The sequence below is a fragment of the Anomalospiza imberbis genome, chromosome 5, assembly GCF_031753505.1.
Source record: "Anomalospiza imberbis isolate Cuckoo-Finch-1a 21T00152 chromosome 5, ASM3175350v1, whole genome shotgun sequence".
In the NCBI taxonomy this organism is placed as follows: domain Eukaryota; kingdom Metazoa; phylum Chordata; class Aves; order Passeriformes; family Viduidae; genus Anomalospiza; species Anomalospiza imberbis.
Window position 1 is genome coordinate 13,193,260 of NC_089685.1, and position 18,117 is coordinate 13,211,376.

An 18,117-nucleotide genomic window follows, 5' to 3' on the forward strand; every position below is an offset into this window, starting at 1 on the left:
ACTTCTTGGAAGCTGGCACTTCTCCTAGCTAAGACACCAAGCAGCAGTGGAAATTCCTGATTCTTGTCACATATGAAACAGGAGCCGTCAGAAAGGCTTTACACTGTCATACTGGGGATGACAAAGCACCACTCAGAGGAAACCACCACACGTGGTCTCCTAAGGGTAGGGTAATCCTTTTATAGAAGGATTCATAAAGAGCAGAGCTAACTCCAAACATCTTCCATTCTAGTTCATGGCATGAAATAAACAGAGGTGGATAGTGTCTGGTATGTGGGCATAGCAGCAACTGAATGCTTCTGTGGACCGAGGCTGCAGCAGCTGAAGACAACAATGAGAATCTGTAAGTCCTGATACTGGATACAGAATAACAGAAGAGCTGTCCACTGAAACCCTCACCACAAAAAAAAAAAAAAAAAATTGCTGGATATTTTCTGACACAGCAGTTGCAAGAGAAAATAATGCTGTCTCTTTATAGTAGTATTAATGACAAAAATAATACTCCCAGGTTCTGCCAGAACTAGTAAAAGTTAAGCTTTGACAACACAGGACAGAAATGTAGTTTAATAGGAGTTTCTGCTGCAATTATATGATCTTCTCTGCCCCCAGGAAAGACACACACTACTGCCATACACAGCAGTACTGAGCAACAGAAGTAAGGATGAGCCCTTGCCTTCTTTGAAAGGCTGGCTGTGACCATCCCAGTGGGTTTGGGGCATAGGAAGTTTCTTCATGAAAACAAGGCACTGAATTCTTAAAAGGTTTCATGTTACTCCAATGATATTTTACCAAATAAGATGTAGGTTCAAGAAATCCTCCTTTCCATGCAATTGGACTGCGCTAAGTTTGGGGAAAAGATGTCTTGAAGATTAACCAGCCCAACACTACAATACAAATGTTTCACAAGTTCCCTCAAGAGAAGAAAACACAGTTTTTTAGTAAATGCAGGTATCACCAATTTATGGCCACTTGTTATATTAGCAGATATTGAGACAAAATTAGGACACTTTTAGTAATACAGAGAGGTTATTTAAAGCGCCTTTATTAAACACAATGGTCAAAATTTCATACAAACAGAACATCTACATGAGATGTGGTTCTAGTTTTGACCACTCTCCAGTCAGGAAAAAAAAAACAATTAACCAGCCCGACTGACCTAAAACTATAACCAGACAATGAAAGCTCTATAGATATATTTGGTGAAGAACATACGCAGAGCTTGGAGCTGCACACGTTTCTTTGGTAATCGAAGCGTTAAAGACTAAAAAGAGAGAAAGAGAATGAAGCAGAAAAAAGGGAAATCACAGTTCACTGTCCATCTAGTCACAAATATCAGCATGAGTTTGGCAGGCATCCCAGATGAGATAAATTTCAGATCTGTTTTTGAGGTAACGGTGACTGTTTAGATTTTGTCAGAGATCATCCAAGACTAAAGGTGAGTTTTGAAGAAAATACAGAAGCACCTAAGACAGATACTGGTTCAGGAGTGTAAAACTGCTGAAGAAAGAATGAATAAACACCTTCTGGTCACAACACCCTTTGGACAGAAAAGGTATTTTTCAGTCCACTGGAAAGTTTAGATATCCTCCAAACTGTATGGTAGGATTCACATAAAGTCAAAACCTGAGAGATGGCAGAATTTCCTGATAATATAATTATATCACAAAATATGCAACAAAATGAAGTGCTTAGATTTGCATGCATTTGCTTAACATGTTCCTAGAATCCCTCAGTAACTACATCAATATATGTATCACAACAAAGTAAATTCACTGAATTACATGAATGTGTAAACATTTTATTATTGATTTGTAAGTAATAAAATGCATTTATAAGTACACTTATAATATGAAGACACAGAAAAGCACAGATTAGTTTATCCTGTAATACACTACAGCAACAACAGAAATGCAAAGTTTGGGCATATCCTTTTATGCAATCTATCAGGCAACATTCCTTTACCATCCACCTAGGGGCTGGAGTGGACATTTTAGCAAAGGCATGACCAAGACAATGATCAGGCAAAATGTTTCAAGTCATGAAACAGACTCAATCTGTAATACAAAAAGCTTTGCTTAAAATGACCCATCACTTTATCCCCAGACATTTTACCCTGGGATGGAACTGGAATACCTTAGAAAGTACATTGTGCAAGTCATGGTTTTCCAATCTTTTACATACCTTTTGTTTTAGCCATTAAATAACTGTGTTCAAACCGCCACTGGATTGCTTGAGTTAGTTTCCAGCGAACAGTTCTTGTACAGGAAAACCTCATACAACGCCCCAGAACTTTCCATCTCTCCCTTTCCCAAAATTCTCTCATTTTAGTTCCAAAAGGAACTGACAAAAATCTGAGATTTGAGTTTTCAGAAAGTATATTGGAAATTTCCCTGTAATAAATACCTCACAAATACCTGCAGGACGAAATCATTAAAAAAAATAAATAAATAAAGTAGTGCACAGGCCATCTGAGTAGTAGGGATACAAATTACGTATTTCACTTGTAATTTTTTTTACCTATAGCAGAAATTACAGAAAGAATAAACCAAGCAGAAAATTTATTTATAGAAATAAACTGAGTCTATCCCTGGAAACCAAAATACACTTAAAATTCTTAATCTTTTTAAAGGCTACTGATAAACTGATAGAGGCACTACCAGCTAAAAAAAAAAAGAGTATGGTGTCCCCTAAAAATATCACCTCAACATGCTCCATAAGTGGCTGCTTCTATATAAGCTATTTCCATTTTTTTCCTACACAAGGACAATGGCATGTTGCAACATTCCTTGCCTCCACATCCCTTTCATATTTCACTTAAAAGCCTCACATGCAAAAACAAGTGAGACTGTGGAACCTTTAATATGAAAACCACACAAAACAGGATTTATTTTGGTCCACAACTGGTAATCTAAAATTAAGCATCTAGTCTAAGAGAGCTATACAGGTACAGTGTCACCCAACAGAGTTGGTGGTGGAATAAAGTGCCTCCCTGGACAAACAGCTTAGGGCTCACACTAAACAAGGATGATTTTCGTTCTAGTTCTGAGATAAAATACAACAAATAGAATGAGCTTGTAATTTTGGGAAAAAAGAGGGGCAAAATATATTTTGGTCACTGTTACCATATATTAAACAAACCAGAAAAGTTATAGTTTTATGATCACTAAAATTAGATTTGAACTGTCCTGAAACACAACATGGACAAAATTTATTTTATCCTATAAAAAAGAACCAGTGGAAAAAAAGCAGAAAGAGAGTTAAAGAAAATACAGTATTTTGAAAATGTGTTTAAAAGTTACTGGACCTGATGAAACAGTTTCATTCTGACAACTATTTTTTTTTCAGCGTTAGTTACATAAATAATGGAATCATTATCTTATAATGCCCTACTGTCTAACAATTATTCCAAACCATTTATCTGACACACAGCAATATCAGCTTATACAACACGTTGTTAGCTGATGGCTCTACTTTTAAACATTATTTCTATATTTATTACAAGTTACACTTCCACCTTAAAAGTAGTACATCCACAACTAAATTTAAAAAAGAAATACACACACACAAAAACAGAATTAAAAAATTCACTGATATTCTAAAACCTGAAGGACTCTTTTAACATCATAACCTGTTTCACAATGCCTCCTCTAATAACCAACATTAGGTCTCTCAGAAAAGGAAGCAGACAGTACTCAGCCTCCATCTTTTTCCTTCCTTCTCATTATTTCAGATTTCTTCCTCCTTTACTTTATCCCTGAATGTCTCCTTGGCATGACCTGATGAAGAAACTATGTAAAAGCAGTGAGAAATACTTTAATTTGCTCTGCAAAGGTAAGTTATAAAGATAGAGGGGTATACATACCCCAAGGCTCAAAAAAACCCAACAAAAAGCCAAACCAAAACCACCATTATCCCTTAAAACTTGCCTGCACCACCTGACATCAAATACTTCTACACAGATTAACACAAACTTGTTATTTGAAAGTATCTTCCCTTTACTGCTATTTATGAAATCCCCCAAAATGATGAACATTGAATTATATACATACCAGCTACCTACTTTAAGGCTGCTCATGAGTGGCTGCTATTAATTTTTTCAAAAAACACTGAAGCAGAAACTCATTTCAAAGAAATATGCATATGCAGCATTTGTAGAAAGAGGGAAAAAGAGCAGGTCAAACACTTCAGACTGATCAGCCTTGCTAATAACCTTTATGAGAAAATGCTCCACGGTAAAACTGGATTGCTGACATAATTTAGAATCCAAAATCAGACCTGAAGAAATAACAAGTTCTTTGTCCAAAAATGTGAAAAAAAAAAGTACTACATACATTAGGTTCGAAGTCTTAAGAGTATCAAGTCATCCAGGTGAAAGAATTAACTTTTCTCAAAAAGAAACAGAAACTTGCCAAGAGTTCCACACCCCTGAAAGGGGGGAGGGGGGAAATCTGTGCAGCTCAAAGCATTCACTATACTGTAGATGAGAAGAGTGCATAACTCATACACCAGAAATGAAAAGTATTTTTCCTTTCCTGGAGGGCTCCTAAAGGACAATCACTCCTCCATCTGGGTGCTGCTACCTGCTTCCTCAGGACATTTGCAAGACTTGGAGCAGTAACTTCGTGCAGCCCCCAGGGAAACACAAAGAATACGGAGGTACATGGTAGTTTAATTACTACTCATTAGATAACGAAACCAGGTGAGTGCCACGTTGTAAGCACACTGTAGGAAAACATATCCATGGTCTCCTTCAGGCTCAGGCATCCAAACAAATCAATTCAGCAACAGGAGCCGCAGTGGGTTACCTGATCCACCGCCCAGCCCACGTGCACCCTCCATCCGCAGTTACCTGGGTTACCTTATCAACAAGGAACCAGGACTTTGGCCCAGGCCAGCATTAACTACTTGGAAATTTAGGACACAGAGACTCTGCCTGATTGTTTCTGCTAATGAAATATCCCATAGCATGCCAAAACACAGGTATCCTAATCTCATCACCTGAATTCTGCAACTTCAGTTTTATTAGGGAGAAGGTAAGTGGAAAGGACGATGAATCTATGAAAAATGTCTAAGGTTTGTATTAATTTACTTTTCAAGGCTGCCAGTGTCTCTAAACATCTCAGAGGTTCCTCAACAAAAAGGTTCAACTTTCTTGCTAATGTCTCCTAGAAGGTTCTTAAATTCATAACAAGCAACTATCCTAAGAGAACACTGCAGGATTTCTAAAATGCTGAGCCTCCAGAACAGCCAAACCATCCATTATTTCCCAGCTTTCTTCTCATCAGTAAGATGTGACAGCATGTTGAACTTGCCAAATGAGCAGGAAAACCTACAAACACTAAACTGTCTTGTAAAAACAAAGACCAGCCAAAGGAGGAGGCAAGTAATGGGCTTCTCTCTCATTCCTTCTCTATTCCCATTTCATCAGTCTCTGTAACTGCACAGAGCACCTCCTCTCCCCTCCCCTCTGGCTATGCAAGCGCTGTCTAGCAGCCTCTGCTAGCGTGGAAAACAAGAAACAAGCCATGGACTCTTTCAGATCTTCCACACAGCATTCCCACACAGAACTCAAGCTTCACAACAAGTCCAACCACTAGGAGCAAGGATAAAGACCAGCAATAAATAAATATGCTAGAATTAATTCCTTTTCTGTGTTTTTCAAGAACAGGCATATTTTCATGTCTGTATGGCATCAATACACATTGCAATTCTTCTACAAAGCAGATTAGGCCAGTTTAACAGTTCAGACACTCAATATTATAATTATTTATTTTTTAAAAATCTTATATATTCATTTTCAAAGAGCCTTGAGAGGAACTGGCAGCTAATAGGATAGACAGCACTGTTTCATAACGGCTTGCAAAAAAATTCAGTCTATTTTTAGATAGGTGAAAAGAATGTGGTTATTTAAAAAAAAAAAACTCCTATGAAATAAAGATGTTTTCATTTATAACTGACCATGCAGCTGATATGTCAAACCAATCTCCAGGTGAACAGTACCATATATTTAAATCCTCAAAACAAATCTGTGTGCATATACAACAGCCACATTTTAATCTTTATTGTGTGATAAAACATCATGCTGTTAAAAAAATCTTACTTTTTAATTAATGACATTCAATTGAATCTCAGACAAATCCACCTTTTTCTAATTGTGTTATGAGCCTTTAAAAAGACCTCTTCATCTAGAACTACCATTAGTTCAACCATGAGCATGTTCTGCTCAAAACCAGACTGATCAGATGTCGGGTGCTGCATAACATTCATTCTGATAAAATAAATATCTGTATTATATACCAAATTCCCACACAGCAATGCCAACGTAAGTCTTTCCAAAAATCAAGTTAACACCTGTTTCCTTTACTATTTTCACTCCATCATCCTCCCTGTTACCACCACCATTTTATGAGACTTGTATTTAAAAATTTTAGGCATAAGAGTGGGATAAAGGTTAACAAATATACATTCGCATCTTCTCTCCCCATTCTTAATTTTGAACAAGTAAATACTAAAATTTCTGTCAAAGCTCTTCTTATATTTCTCCATTTTGGAAAGGTGACTTAACATCCCATTCCCCCCCACCATTTTCTGTATCTCTCATTGCTGGTATTTTGTTATAACCACAGCTGGTGAAAGGCAATGCAGTTTGCTTCTACATATCATACATAAATATACTTATAAATCAAATTAAATTGCTCATTTTGGTTTTCCAAACCACCCGTGCCACACAGCACTCGCTCATTTTGAAAGATATCTTTTAGCCTGTTTCCTTAAGGTAGCATTCAGTGCCTTATCATGTCTCTCAGTGCTGAGCCATTCAATGAAATAAACTTCAGATTATCATTTCAGCCTAACACAGTTTGAGAGCTTAAAATTAATAGTATTTTTTTGCCAACGTCCAATATTAAAATGGTGAAATAGAACACTCAGAGGGTCTTTTGCAGATAGCCAAAATGTTTATTGTAAATAATGAAGGGGAAATGGTATTATGTTTCTCTACACTGAAGCAGTTTCAAAACCAGAAATGCCCTAAAATGCAGCTGCAAGCAAAACAGAAGTGAGCAGGGCTGGCTTATTTGAAATCAACAAAATAATCACCAGGAGGCTATTTCACGCCAGAAGACTTAAATGTACATTTAGTACCTTGAAGTATTTCCCTAAAAATGAAATAGCACTAATCTGATTGACAGATAAAATAATTGCTTTAAAAACACTTCTGAGTCATTTTGTCCTTACCTGCAGGCATGAACCATTACTGCATGCAGCGACTGCTCCATTTCCTAGCACAGACTTGAACAGGGATCACATCTATCTCACAGAATGTGACTAATAGGGGGATTTGCGATTCCTGAGCTACTTTCCAAAGGACACTCCCTTTTCCACATAACAGGGCACGAAACGCTTCGCCGAGTTCTATGCGCTGCCGGTGTGAAGGGGCAGAGGCGCGGGGAGCGCGGCAGAACGGCGGGGTCGGTGCGCGGGGTCTGCACCAGCCAGCCCCGCCGAGACCCGCATGCTGCAGCCCGCCGGGCTCCGGGGCACAGCCTGGCACCCGGAACCCTCGGCCAAAACGCACAAAGCTCGACCAGAAGGGCAGGCTGGGTGGGCACGGTGCGAGATCCAGCATGCAGCACGCGGACAATGCCAGCAGCCCCGCGGAGGCAGAGGGAGAAGCCCCGCGTTCATGCGGACGGGGATGCGGCCGTACCTTTCTGGAGAGGACGACTTCTCAGAGTTAACTGACATCAGCAGCTCAGTCTTCTGCTTGATTTCTGGAAAAATCAGAAAACGTTCACCACCGACACCGCCTGCCCTCGCCTTCCGGAGGTCTCGCTTCCCTGCGCCCTTTTGTCCGCCGGAGGCCCGGGACGCGGCGCTGTGCGAGGCCGCCCAGCCGCGCTCGGAGGGCCGGGCCCGCGCACATGACCGCGCGCGGCGGGCGGAACCATCGCCGAGCGGGGGGCGCCGCTCCGCGCCCGAGCCCGCGGGGGCATCGCGGGGGCCGCGCCACCGCCGCCGCCGGCGGGGGGGACGCGGGGAGGGCCCGCCGAGGGGGAAAGCGCCGAAACAAAACATTCCCGGCACGGATCGTCTTCCCGGGTACCTTGCTAAGAGGTACTGCACACCCGCGAAAGCCTCCAGATCAAAAGCCCTGAAAAATATGGCTCTTTGAATCATTTTTGTCACAAAAAACGAGGTATTAAATCACTACTTTCACACACGGGTGAGAAACCAGACGTGGAAATGCTAGGCACACCTGAATTTTGGTTTTTAGCGGTCTGCCTCTAATGTCCCCCAAATACACTTTGAAAAGTAATGTTTCGTTTTCCATTTTCTTTTTTTTAACACCTAGTAATTCACCCAGAGGGAGGCTGGGCACTGGAACAGGCTCCCCAGCGCAGTGGTCACAGCGCCAGCCGACAGAGTTCAACAAATGTTTGGACAGTGCTCTCCGGCACGGGGGGTGACTCTTGGGAAGGGTGCCATGCAGGGCTGGGAGTTGGGCTTCATGATCCCGGTGGGTTCCTTCCACCTCAGCACATTCTGTGATCCTGAGATCACCAGTCCAGCACTTGTAAGGCCTGGGCTGGTACCACGTTCCCAAAATGCTGGCAGAACACCCCGGCTTGGACACCCAGCATGCTGTCACCAAGGGGAGATGCACCCTGCCACTCGCTTCACAAGATTCTGTCGAAGCAGAACAGAGACTGCTGAAAAGTGAATTCACCGGGTGCTCTGGAGTCAAGGTTTGTGACCCAAGAAAACCGAAAGAACAAAGTCAGGGATGTGAGCCTCATCCTAAGACCATATCCTCGCCAGAGACCGTAGTGCCACCTATGGTAATACTGGTAAGACCTAAGCAACACTATGTCTGTCCACTTGTTAACAGCCACAGCAGACGTGAACTGTTTGGGATTAACCACTCCACAATGGAAGGAAGACCTTCAGCCTGACTTTTCTTCCTCTCTTCATACATATCTCATGTACAAAGCCACATAGATTTCTGAAAACAGAAGAGGAAAAGCTGGGTAACTAGATTTATTACATTTTTTTCAACTACATATTTTACTAAAATATTATTACTACCTGAATGAGTTTATCACTCTCATGCTCTGGTGGAAGGCTTGCAAGCTAGCAAGTGATCATCACCTTTTTAAGCATATGCCACTTGTTCTTCCCAAAACAAACTGATCAGAGGAACGTCCAAGAAGTATCTCAGTTCTCACATCCAAAGTAGATGCTTCTCAGATCTTTACAAACATGTCTGTGAAATGTCAGTATGTTCACAACTGGCTCCACTACATGACTGCAAGTACCATAAAAAACTTCTTTTACCATTGTCCATCCCAGGCAGCACGTGGTTCTACAGTCACGGCTGCCAGGATACTTCTCTGCACACCCGGACTCACATCCCAATGCAGGGATGCACTAAAGTTCATTTCCCTACCACAGATCCTTGACTGACTATAAACATGGTCCTCAACTTCAAAGGCCAACAAATATTTAATTCCTTCTGAAGATGCTTAAAAATGAAAATTGATTACCTAAACAGATATTAACAAGGTAGGATTTTACAGCAAAACAAAATTCACAGAGTTTGGAAAGAAGTGTTCAAATTATTTATTCCATAAGTAAGCCTCCACATAGGCTTTGCAATGGATGTCTAGAGATTATTATACTAAGACTTTCTTGCTAACAGTACACTACAAGATGTTAAAAACAAATCCAAGATATAAGCTACTTCACCGCAAACTTTGAGCCCCTGGATTCTCTACAAGATGCACAGACATTTCTCCATGATGGTATTAAAGCACAAAATTTAATTTTACATTTAGTAACCAAGTGACAACAAAGACTTATTTAATATAGCTGCAAGAAGAATTTAAATAGAATGAGACCTCATATAAAAAAAACCTCTAATGTTCTAATGAGCATTCTACTCCACAATTAGATAACACTTTCATCACGAGATTTTGGGATTTTACTTTCCTGTTTGTCTTCTGTCATTTTGAAATACTTTCTTAATTGGAATTTACCAATCTTCTGTCTCTGCTACCTGAGATTTTTGCAAGTGGAGCCCTTTTGTTCATTTTTAAAAGCAAATCTGTACCTTTCCACATCCATACAGCACCAGCAAACTCAGGCTGATACCATCACTATCACTCCTCATACAAAACTGCTCATGGGAATATCACCAAAATAAGACATATGAGTTTTACAGTAATTGCCTTTAGGCCATAAGAGAATAATGGCTGCAGAAACAGCAATGTTCTCATTTGCTTGTTTTGATTACTTACAAATTACATATCCAGAATTCTGGGATCATTTACAGAATTTATTAAAACTCAGAAATTGCATCCCAAGCCCAAATAACACAACAGAAAAATCCCTTCAAACTGCAGTTACTATAGCACCACTTCACCAGCCTTTGTGTCCAGAAGAATGCAAATTACAGCAGTATTTGTTAAACTCAAAGTAAGAGAAAAGAGAGGGAAAAGGAAAGTTTAACAATTGAACAGCTTTTCCTGGAGGTTTCTTGGTTCAAGACTCTCCAACCGAACACACAACACTTCCACTTACAGTTTACCTCAAGTACACAGCCACAAAGGCAAACGCTGGGCTGTTCAGGACCTACACTTCTTAGAGATTCAAGGAACCACACCTTTAATGGGTTTCATGAGTAGATTCAATACCTGTACTGATCAGCACCCAGAGGTACAGTGAACCTCTGCTTAGCGAGCAAGCATCTACATCCTGACTGAAGAGTTTTGGGTTGTCCTCATTTCTGAGGCCCCAAAAAAGACAGCACTCTACATAGAACTACAATCAGAACAGATCATAACACTGACTGAATAAAAGTTGAAGATGAATGAAAATTAAAGCTTGCACATTAACTGCAAAGCAGCAGTTAATGCAGTACATTTTTTCAGCTACAAAATAACAGTAAATTCGGGTATGAGGTAGTATGGTTGTCACCAACCTCCTCAGTCATTCCATGCACTTCATCAGCCTACTTTGAGTAATTTTGCACCGTGTACAGATCAAGTGGCAGACAACTGGCTCCCAGCCAACGCCTGAGAGAAGCAGATACACTAAGTCTCTAAAGCCATACTATTCAAGCTGTGATTGAATGACAACAAAAACCAGAAAGGCTCTACACTGCCCAAAATGGCTTCCTAATCATCATGATTGTTATTTTTCAAACCAAAGCAAAGCCGAAACTAACCATCATTTTTTTTTAGCCTAGATGTTTGCCTCCTCTGATACTTTCAAGTGGAGATTGTGTGTTAGACTAGAGAAAAAGGCATCAGATGAAGTTAAAGCAAGAAGGCATTTGCAATGCCATAAAATAAGAAGACCAGAGGCTTGGAAAAATGGAGAAGAGAGTCCTAGAAAGAGAGGCTGGCAGTTTCTAAACTCACAGGGGATTTGTCGGAGAGCATCATACCAAAAGCTCCAAGCAACCTGAAGTTTCCATACCAAATCTAGAACAAACTGGCTCAGAAATTATAAGGGAAGAAACTCTCCACACAGGATGAAGAAGAGAAAGTCTGTTATTTCAGCAGTGTGAAAGAAGAACAAAAAAAAACCTGATGTGGGAACTAGGGATCTCTGAGGTATACATAAATAATCTGGAAAAAAAGAAGAGAAGAGCAGAATTAGCCTGGAGTTTTGTTTATTTGTTCTAGCAATTAAAACAAAAAACACAAGATCTCTCCACAATAAAAGAAAATAAAAAATCCTAGCTGCTGTTTAAGCACAGATGGAAAAGTGTGGACAAGGTATATGGCACTGCACAAACTGTTCCCTGTGACATATGGGTAGATATCAGAGCCACCACAATTTCAAAGTCAACTGACAGAAGTCACTGTTTCACTAAAAATTTAATCATGTCTACCGCAAACAGATTATCTCAATGGTCTACAACATGTTCATCAGTCAAGATTAAAATATCTTACTGACAGTGCATGTATTAAATTTATCCAGGGCAGAGATCCACTATTGCAGAACTCAACTAATACAGCTTCTTCCTCCCACCCCCCCCCTTCCCACCCCATGCTTTCTGGGAGCAAAGGAAGAGACAAAGTAGCATCTAAACAAAAGTACCTTCAATTTTTTTGCAATGTAAACCCTGCCACACAAGTTTCCATACATCCTTTTTAAAATAAATATTATACTAAACAGATGCGAGAAAAATACTCTTTATTTTTAATTAATAGGTAGGCTTATCCACATATTTTGTTAGTCTAATCAGATCATAAACTAGCAGGTTTAGTGCTTTTCTTCCATTTTCTGCCTGGTGTATATGTTTGGATACAACCTTGAGGTGCTTTTCTTCTACACCATCTTTAAACATGTACTTCCTTATCAATATCCATCTTAGTCTATTCTCCACTGATTTTTCCATCCTTACATCACAGCTACAGCTCCTTGGATCTTACAATTTGCCTATAAAACCCTCCTCCTGCTGCAAGTTGGCCACTTTCAGTGTTACCGTTAAAAGAAATAGTCCTGCTTCCCAAATGAACCTATGAAGACAGATCTGGAACTATTAAATCAAATTAATCAATTAACTATTCTAAGTAATTTTTCAGCCTTGAAGTCATGAAGTGCACTAGGAACTTTGGTATCAATAATATGATTTTATGTGGACAGATCAGTTTTGAGCTTTGGATAATTGTTGTACATGCAAAAATGACATGCTAAACAGCACAAAAGGCAGTAAGTTTAAATTCTTCTGATGAGGCACTGGACCCCAGACAGAATGAGACAGCTTTGCACACAACTTCAGAGGTTCAAGTTTATTATGTTTTAGATCATGTACTTTTAAAATAAATAGTTCTAAAAGACTGCTAGAAGCACAGGCTGTGTGACTAATATAGGTTTCAAAATGGCACAAACAGAGAGCAAAGCCTAAATTTGATAAGCATATGAATACTAAATGGGATAGTATTGAAGCATAAAGAGTATAACTGCCCTAAAATAAAATCATCTTCCAGATGTTACTAAGCTTTTGAAGTGAGGAAAAATAGTACTTTTATGGACTTCTTCGGGTCTCTCATGAGTAAGATTCACCTCAATACTGATACACAAGCCAGCAACTGCCTCACTGAAGAGTAAGTGACAGAAAAACTAGCTATTTGCAATCTCCTCTTAAGGAGATTCCATTAATATTCTTAGTATTATTCCTCTTCAATATGTTAAATATTTCTGCTCAGAGCATGAGGAAATTAGAACTTTTAAGGTTATGCCATACTTGTAATATTAAAATCACCATTTTTAGAAACTGTTTACTTCCAAATGATAAAGCAAACTCTCTCCTTTCCTAAAGACACATACTAGAGAAAGTCAGTAATATTGAAATGCACTTAACATTTTAAACATTTTTGTAAGAGTCATGTTTCAGTTACTGCTCTGAATGCAAAGCATGTTTTGAAAACAACATTTCCTTGTCCCACACACAAGTTCTAGGGACCAGATAATAGATACAAAGGGAAGTTTTTTTCTATACACTGCACAAGTTCAACTACAGCTTGGTCCCACTCATGCTCAGCTTGGCAGAGAATATCTAGGAGTCAAGACCTAATGTTTTTAAGTCTTTCATTTTCTCTTGCATAAAGGGGAAGATGGATTTACTCAGTATCTACAGATACATTCAATGGACTTCATGTTAATAGTACTGACTCTTTTGGGGTTTTTGAGAAACTGTATGTTGCATGTGATCTTCTAGTGATCTCAGAGCCACTACCTTTTACAATTCTCATATACTTAAAACTACTGGAACCATATGCTCAGGTACTTTTAAAGAACATATTCATAGTATTCATATTCACTGTTGTCCTTCTAAACAGTTTTCCAAATGTGAGCTGTGGTTGAAAGACAATACTTTCACAAAATATTTGGAGGAAAACATGTCTTCCTTAAAAATGGCTGCTAGTCCCAGTTAGTAGCCAAAAGTTAAGTTTAAGTTTACCCTACTTCTTAAAGACAGACATCCTACAGAAATAGAGGCCAAAGCTGCTCTGAAAGACAGTACATTCCTTTAAATGGTAGTTGTTGCCTTGTTTTTGCAGAAGAAAATGGAAGACTATTTGTTGAAAACTTACAGAACAATGGTATGTCATTCAAGAAAAATAGCAACACCAGCAAGAGTACTATCATTTTACAACTTCATTTCACTGAGTCTTCACCATGAGGAGGACACTGAAAAACAGGGGACACAGAAAGGAGTGAAATGTGGTAGGAAGGAAGCACGCACTGCAGATCACAAGAGTGAAAATAAGCTTGAGAACATTCACCACACAGTCAAGCTTGTTTCTGTTTCTCCAAAGAGGAAAAAAGAACCCAAAATGCACAAATGAATTTGCCTTTTACTTGTTTAAATAACTGATTTCCAAATATATAAATATACATAATTCATGGAAGTTACACCTCTGAAGAATTTTTAATGCAGTCAGATTATATATTAATAATTTTGAACAAGTTTGTAGATAAATTTGAGGATGCATTAGATATTTAAGAAAAAAAGCATTACTATATGCGACAATTACTCAAAAATGGCCCATTATGAACATAGGGAAGCAGAATTACCTATGTTTAACTAATTAAACATAACTATTAATTTTAATTTATTTTAGTCATCCACATAACTAAACCTGGTGGACATAATCTGTCATTTGATCTATTGCCAGACTGAAACATTCCCTAATAAAGTGCTTACTGCAACACAAAGGTAACAATAAGAGGAATTCTTCATTCTCATAGTTATGCTGGTTCTGGCAGCATTTGCTGTACCAGACGTATGCCCGGCACCACATTGCTTTTCCCTCCCTCCTCCCAATCTCTGGCCAACAAACAACTCCGACGAAAGTTTCTTTGAAAATCTGTGCTTTTACAACAAACCATTCTGCAAAGAAAAAGAAAATTCTTCATTTTGTATAACTACTTGTCAGATTAAATACCAGGAAGCACTATTCACCCCAAATATATCTGTGCTTGTTATTTCCTAATTATTGATGTATCGAACTTTATTATTTATAAGTATTTAAGGTTTATGAGAACAGTTCTCTTTGGAGCGGACAGGGGCAGAGTTTAGAACATTTCCTAGAGCTGCCAGAAAACAGAAAGCTTATTCTTACAAGTTTATTAATTTTAGGGGAACAAGAACAAACAACACAACCCAAAATATTCTAAGTATGTTAAAGCATATCCTTTGTCCTTTTAAAATCAGCTGCCAATTGCTTCCTATTACTAGGCAAAAACCCCTATTTCCATATGGAAATAGTTGGACACAAGGTAGCTAGAGACAGAGTAATTAAAAACTTGTTACTCTGTAAGATAAAACACAGTAAGTAATTTGCTGTATTTTCCAAACCTTGTCGAGAGGTAAGTAGTTTGCTGAGCACTCATGGACAGCTTTTCTGCTGAAGCTGAAAAAAAATTCAAGTTCCAGCAAAATAATGAGCGTTAGACACCCTCAAACTACATAATTTCTGCTATCTTCACTATCTTAACTGAATGGACGGAGTGAATGATTTCTGATTTCTAATCCAAAATATTTCTACCTTATTCCCTTTATATTCTAGAGTACAATTATTACTGTGTTAGGATTCTTCTGATAATAGCATTTTCTTTCAGGTCTATAATTTGCCTAAATGTCTTAAGTGCTGTTCAAATTTTCAACTACTATTATTTTTCCATCATTTATTATTATGTGCTTTTATTTTTTTACAAAATTCAAGAAAAAAATTGCTCTGATGTAGAAGAATGACAATTCCAGTTTTAAAGGAAAAACAGGTTTCTATTCATCCAAACTGAGTCAAGCATATGTTACCTTATAAAGACTAAAGCAGTGACTCATAAAATCTTGCACACACTGATTCCTCCCTCTCCTAGGAGATGAAGCTACATGATTTACCCAAAAGGATTAAATGAGGTCACAGTTATTGAATACATGTTATAACCTTAAACTTCAGGTTACAATTTCTTCTTATTTTCCAGAATCATTCACTGTTCTAAAAAGTCTTATATTTTTACTTTTTCTTACAAAATTTACAGATCGAAATCTTTACAGTAGAAATACTTTTAAATTGAGATATTTAGCACATTTGCTGTATGCTTTTCAATATGTTTTTATATTGTGATTAGTATCACAGTATCTACACAGCTGATTTTTTCCAAATATTCTTGCAAGGTTTTTGACATTTATTATCCAGTAGATCATCAGGGTCTTATATTCCTTGAATTTTCACATGCAAAGACAGTCTCAGCCCTGTTCCTCTAGGACATGAGAAGGACTTGTTTTACCTTTTCCTGGGCTCCTAAGAGTACAAGCAGTTCTCAGAAAAAGGTCCATCAAAAAAGCACATCATCCCAAGCCCAAAGCAAGCCAAAAATCTTTCCACTTTAGCAGTGATTTGTGCCCCACATGGTGATCAGCTCACCCAAAGTCTAAGTCTTGAGGAACACTGGACAGGTTACAGAGTTGTCTCTGTCACACTTCATATAAAATGTTCCATACTGTTTATAATAGAGACAAGGGGCAGAATAGGGAAACAAAAAGTGTTTTGCATGAAGGAATAAAAGCAAGAGGAGCATCCTCAGCAGCCATTAAAAGTGCTAAAACCAAGATATTGATGCCAGCTGTACCATGCCACACTCACCAAATAACATCATATACACCTGGCTTTACCTCTAGCTCCTACATTTGGACACAGAACAACTCCTGTGTAAATAAGCCTGACCATGTCCACTCAGCAGTACAGGCTCAAACCAGTCACCCTTGAATGGAATAGAAAGGATTTGGCTCACAGCAACCTTCCCAAAATCAAAGAAACCTCGAAATTTTTTATCTGAGCAGTCAGCTATCCTTCAAGTATGCTCTTGGCAGCTTGCTTCTTGTTGAAAAGGCAACTGAAGGGCCAATGCAAACTCTGAAATCTGCTCGAGCCTGTCAGACCAACATCAATTACTGCAAGGAAAAGGCTTTGGATCTGTGGCACCTGCACACACCTTTGCTGTCTCTGAGGTAAAGGCACAACTGGCAGAAGAAACTTAACGCGAAAGCACCACCACTTTCCAGGCACTGGAGAGGCACGTGTGCTGACTGCAACCACCCCTGCCTCTCGCACGTGGATGTGCCTTCCTGCTGCCATCACCACCACTGACAGCAAGAAAACCCCGAGCCACTGCACAGAAGGAAATTGCTGTCTAGTGTAACACACACCCCCAATAACAGATAAGGCTGCAACGATCACACCTGGGAACGGCGATTCTCTGTTAACACAGCATCATTTTATTACCTTAGATTTTTTAGCTAAATAAATGGATCTGTTCTTAAATTACATCTTGATCAAGTTTAATATTTTGGAAACAGTATCATCAGTAAAGCTGTAACACAGAAAAATTAAATTTCAGAATTATTAGTGGAGATAAAATTGTAACAAGATAAAATTGTAACGATGACAAATTTTAAATACGCATGCAGTGCCCACAAAAGGAGGGACCATCTAATTATATTTCGAGTGTTTTTCTCACATATACCATTTTCACTCTTTAATTGCCAGTGCTCTGGATTAACACAGCAACATGAAAATACTGGGGATTTTTCTACTGGGCTTCTCCCTAGTGCAATGGACACAGCAGTAACACAGGAAAGTATTTCCTTAAACAAAAACCCAACATGGATAACTTGGCAGTCAGCCAGCTGACACTTTCCGTTTTGTAAGGAACGGAAATACCTTTAATTCTTCAGATGCCTGTCTTTGTGAAGTCTGAATGTAACTACCACATAATACATATATGTACTCAGTACCTGTAATTGGAATATTGAAAAAGACATACTACGTTCACAAAAAAAGGGAAGAGAAAATATGAGGTGTTTCCAGGTAAGGGAATGCTATGAAAGCCTTCTAGTCCTGAAGGACTTCTATTAGGAATATTTTTATTTTATAACTAAAACATACAGCATTCATGCAAATACATGGCAAAATATCCCCTTGCTTTGTTTTTGCTCTGTTCTTCAAAGAAATTGGATGATTTAAAGAAAAAAACAAACATTATACATAATCAACAACTATAAATTACTGAAGTGGAATCTGGAAAAGTATCTATAAA

At 38.7% G+C, this 18,117-nt stretch overlaps 1 protein-coding gene across 8 annotated transcripts in view; it reads right to left on the reverse strand.

Annotated features, from left to right (window-relative positions):
- The window catches only part of SRPK2 (SRSF protein kinase 2), a 129,245-nt gene that overhangs the window by 79,820 nt on the left and 31,308 nt on the right, over positions 1–18,117 (reverse strand). For 6 of the 8 annotated variants that reach the window (XR_010998966.1, XM_068189663.1, XM_068189662.1 and 3 more), the window contains exon 1: positions 7,709–8,193. The exons of 1 other annotated variant lie outside the window; for it this stretch is intronic. Coding sequence is in view for 6 of the 7 variants with exons in the window: in XM_068189663.1 (XP_068045764.1) it covers positions 7,709–8,178 (470 nt within the window). In the remaining variant the exon portion in view is untranslated. Of the gene's footprint in view, positions 1–7,236; positions 7,362–7,708; positions 8,194–18,117 lie in introns of those variants that run through there. One more of the 8 variants, XM_068189666.1, reaches the window with a different exon arrangement.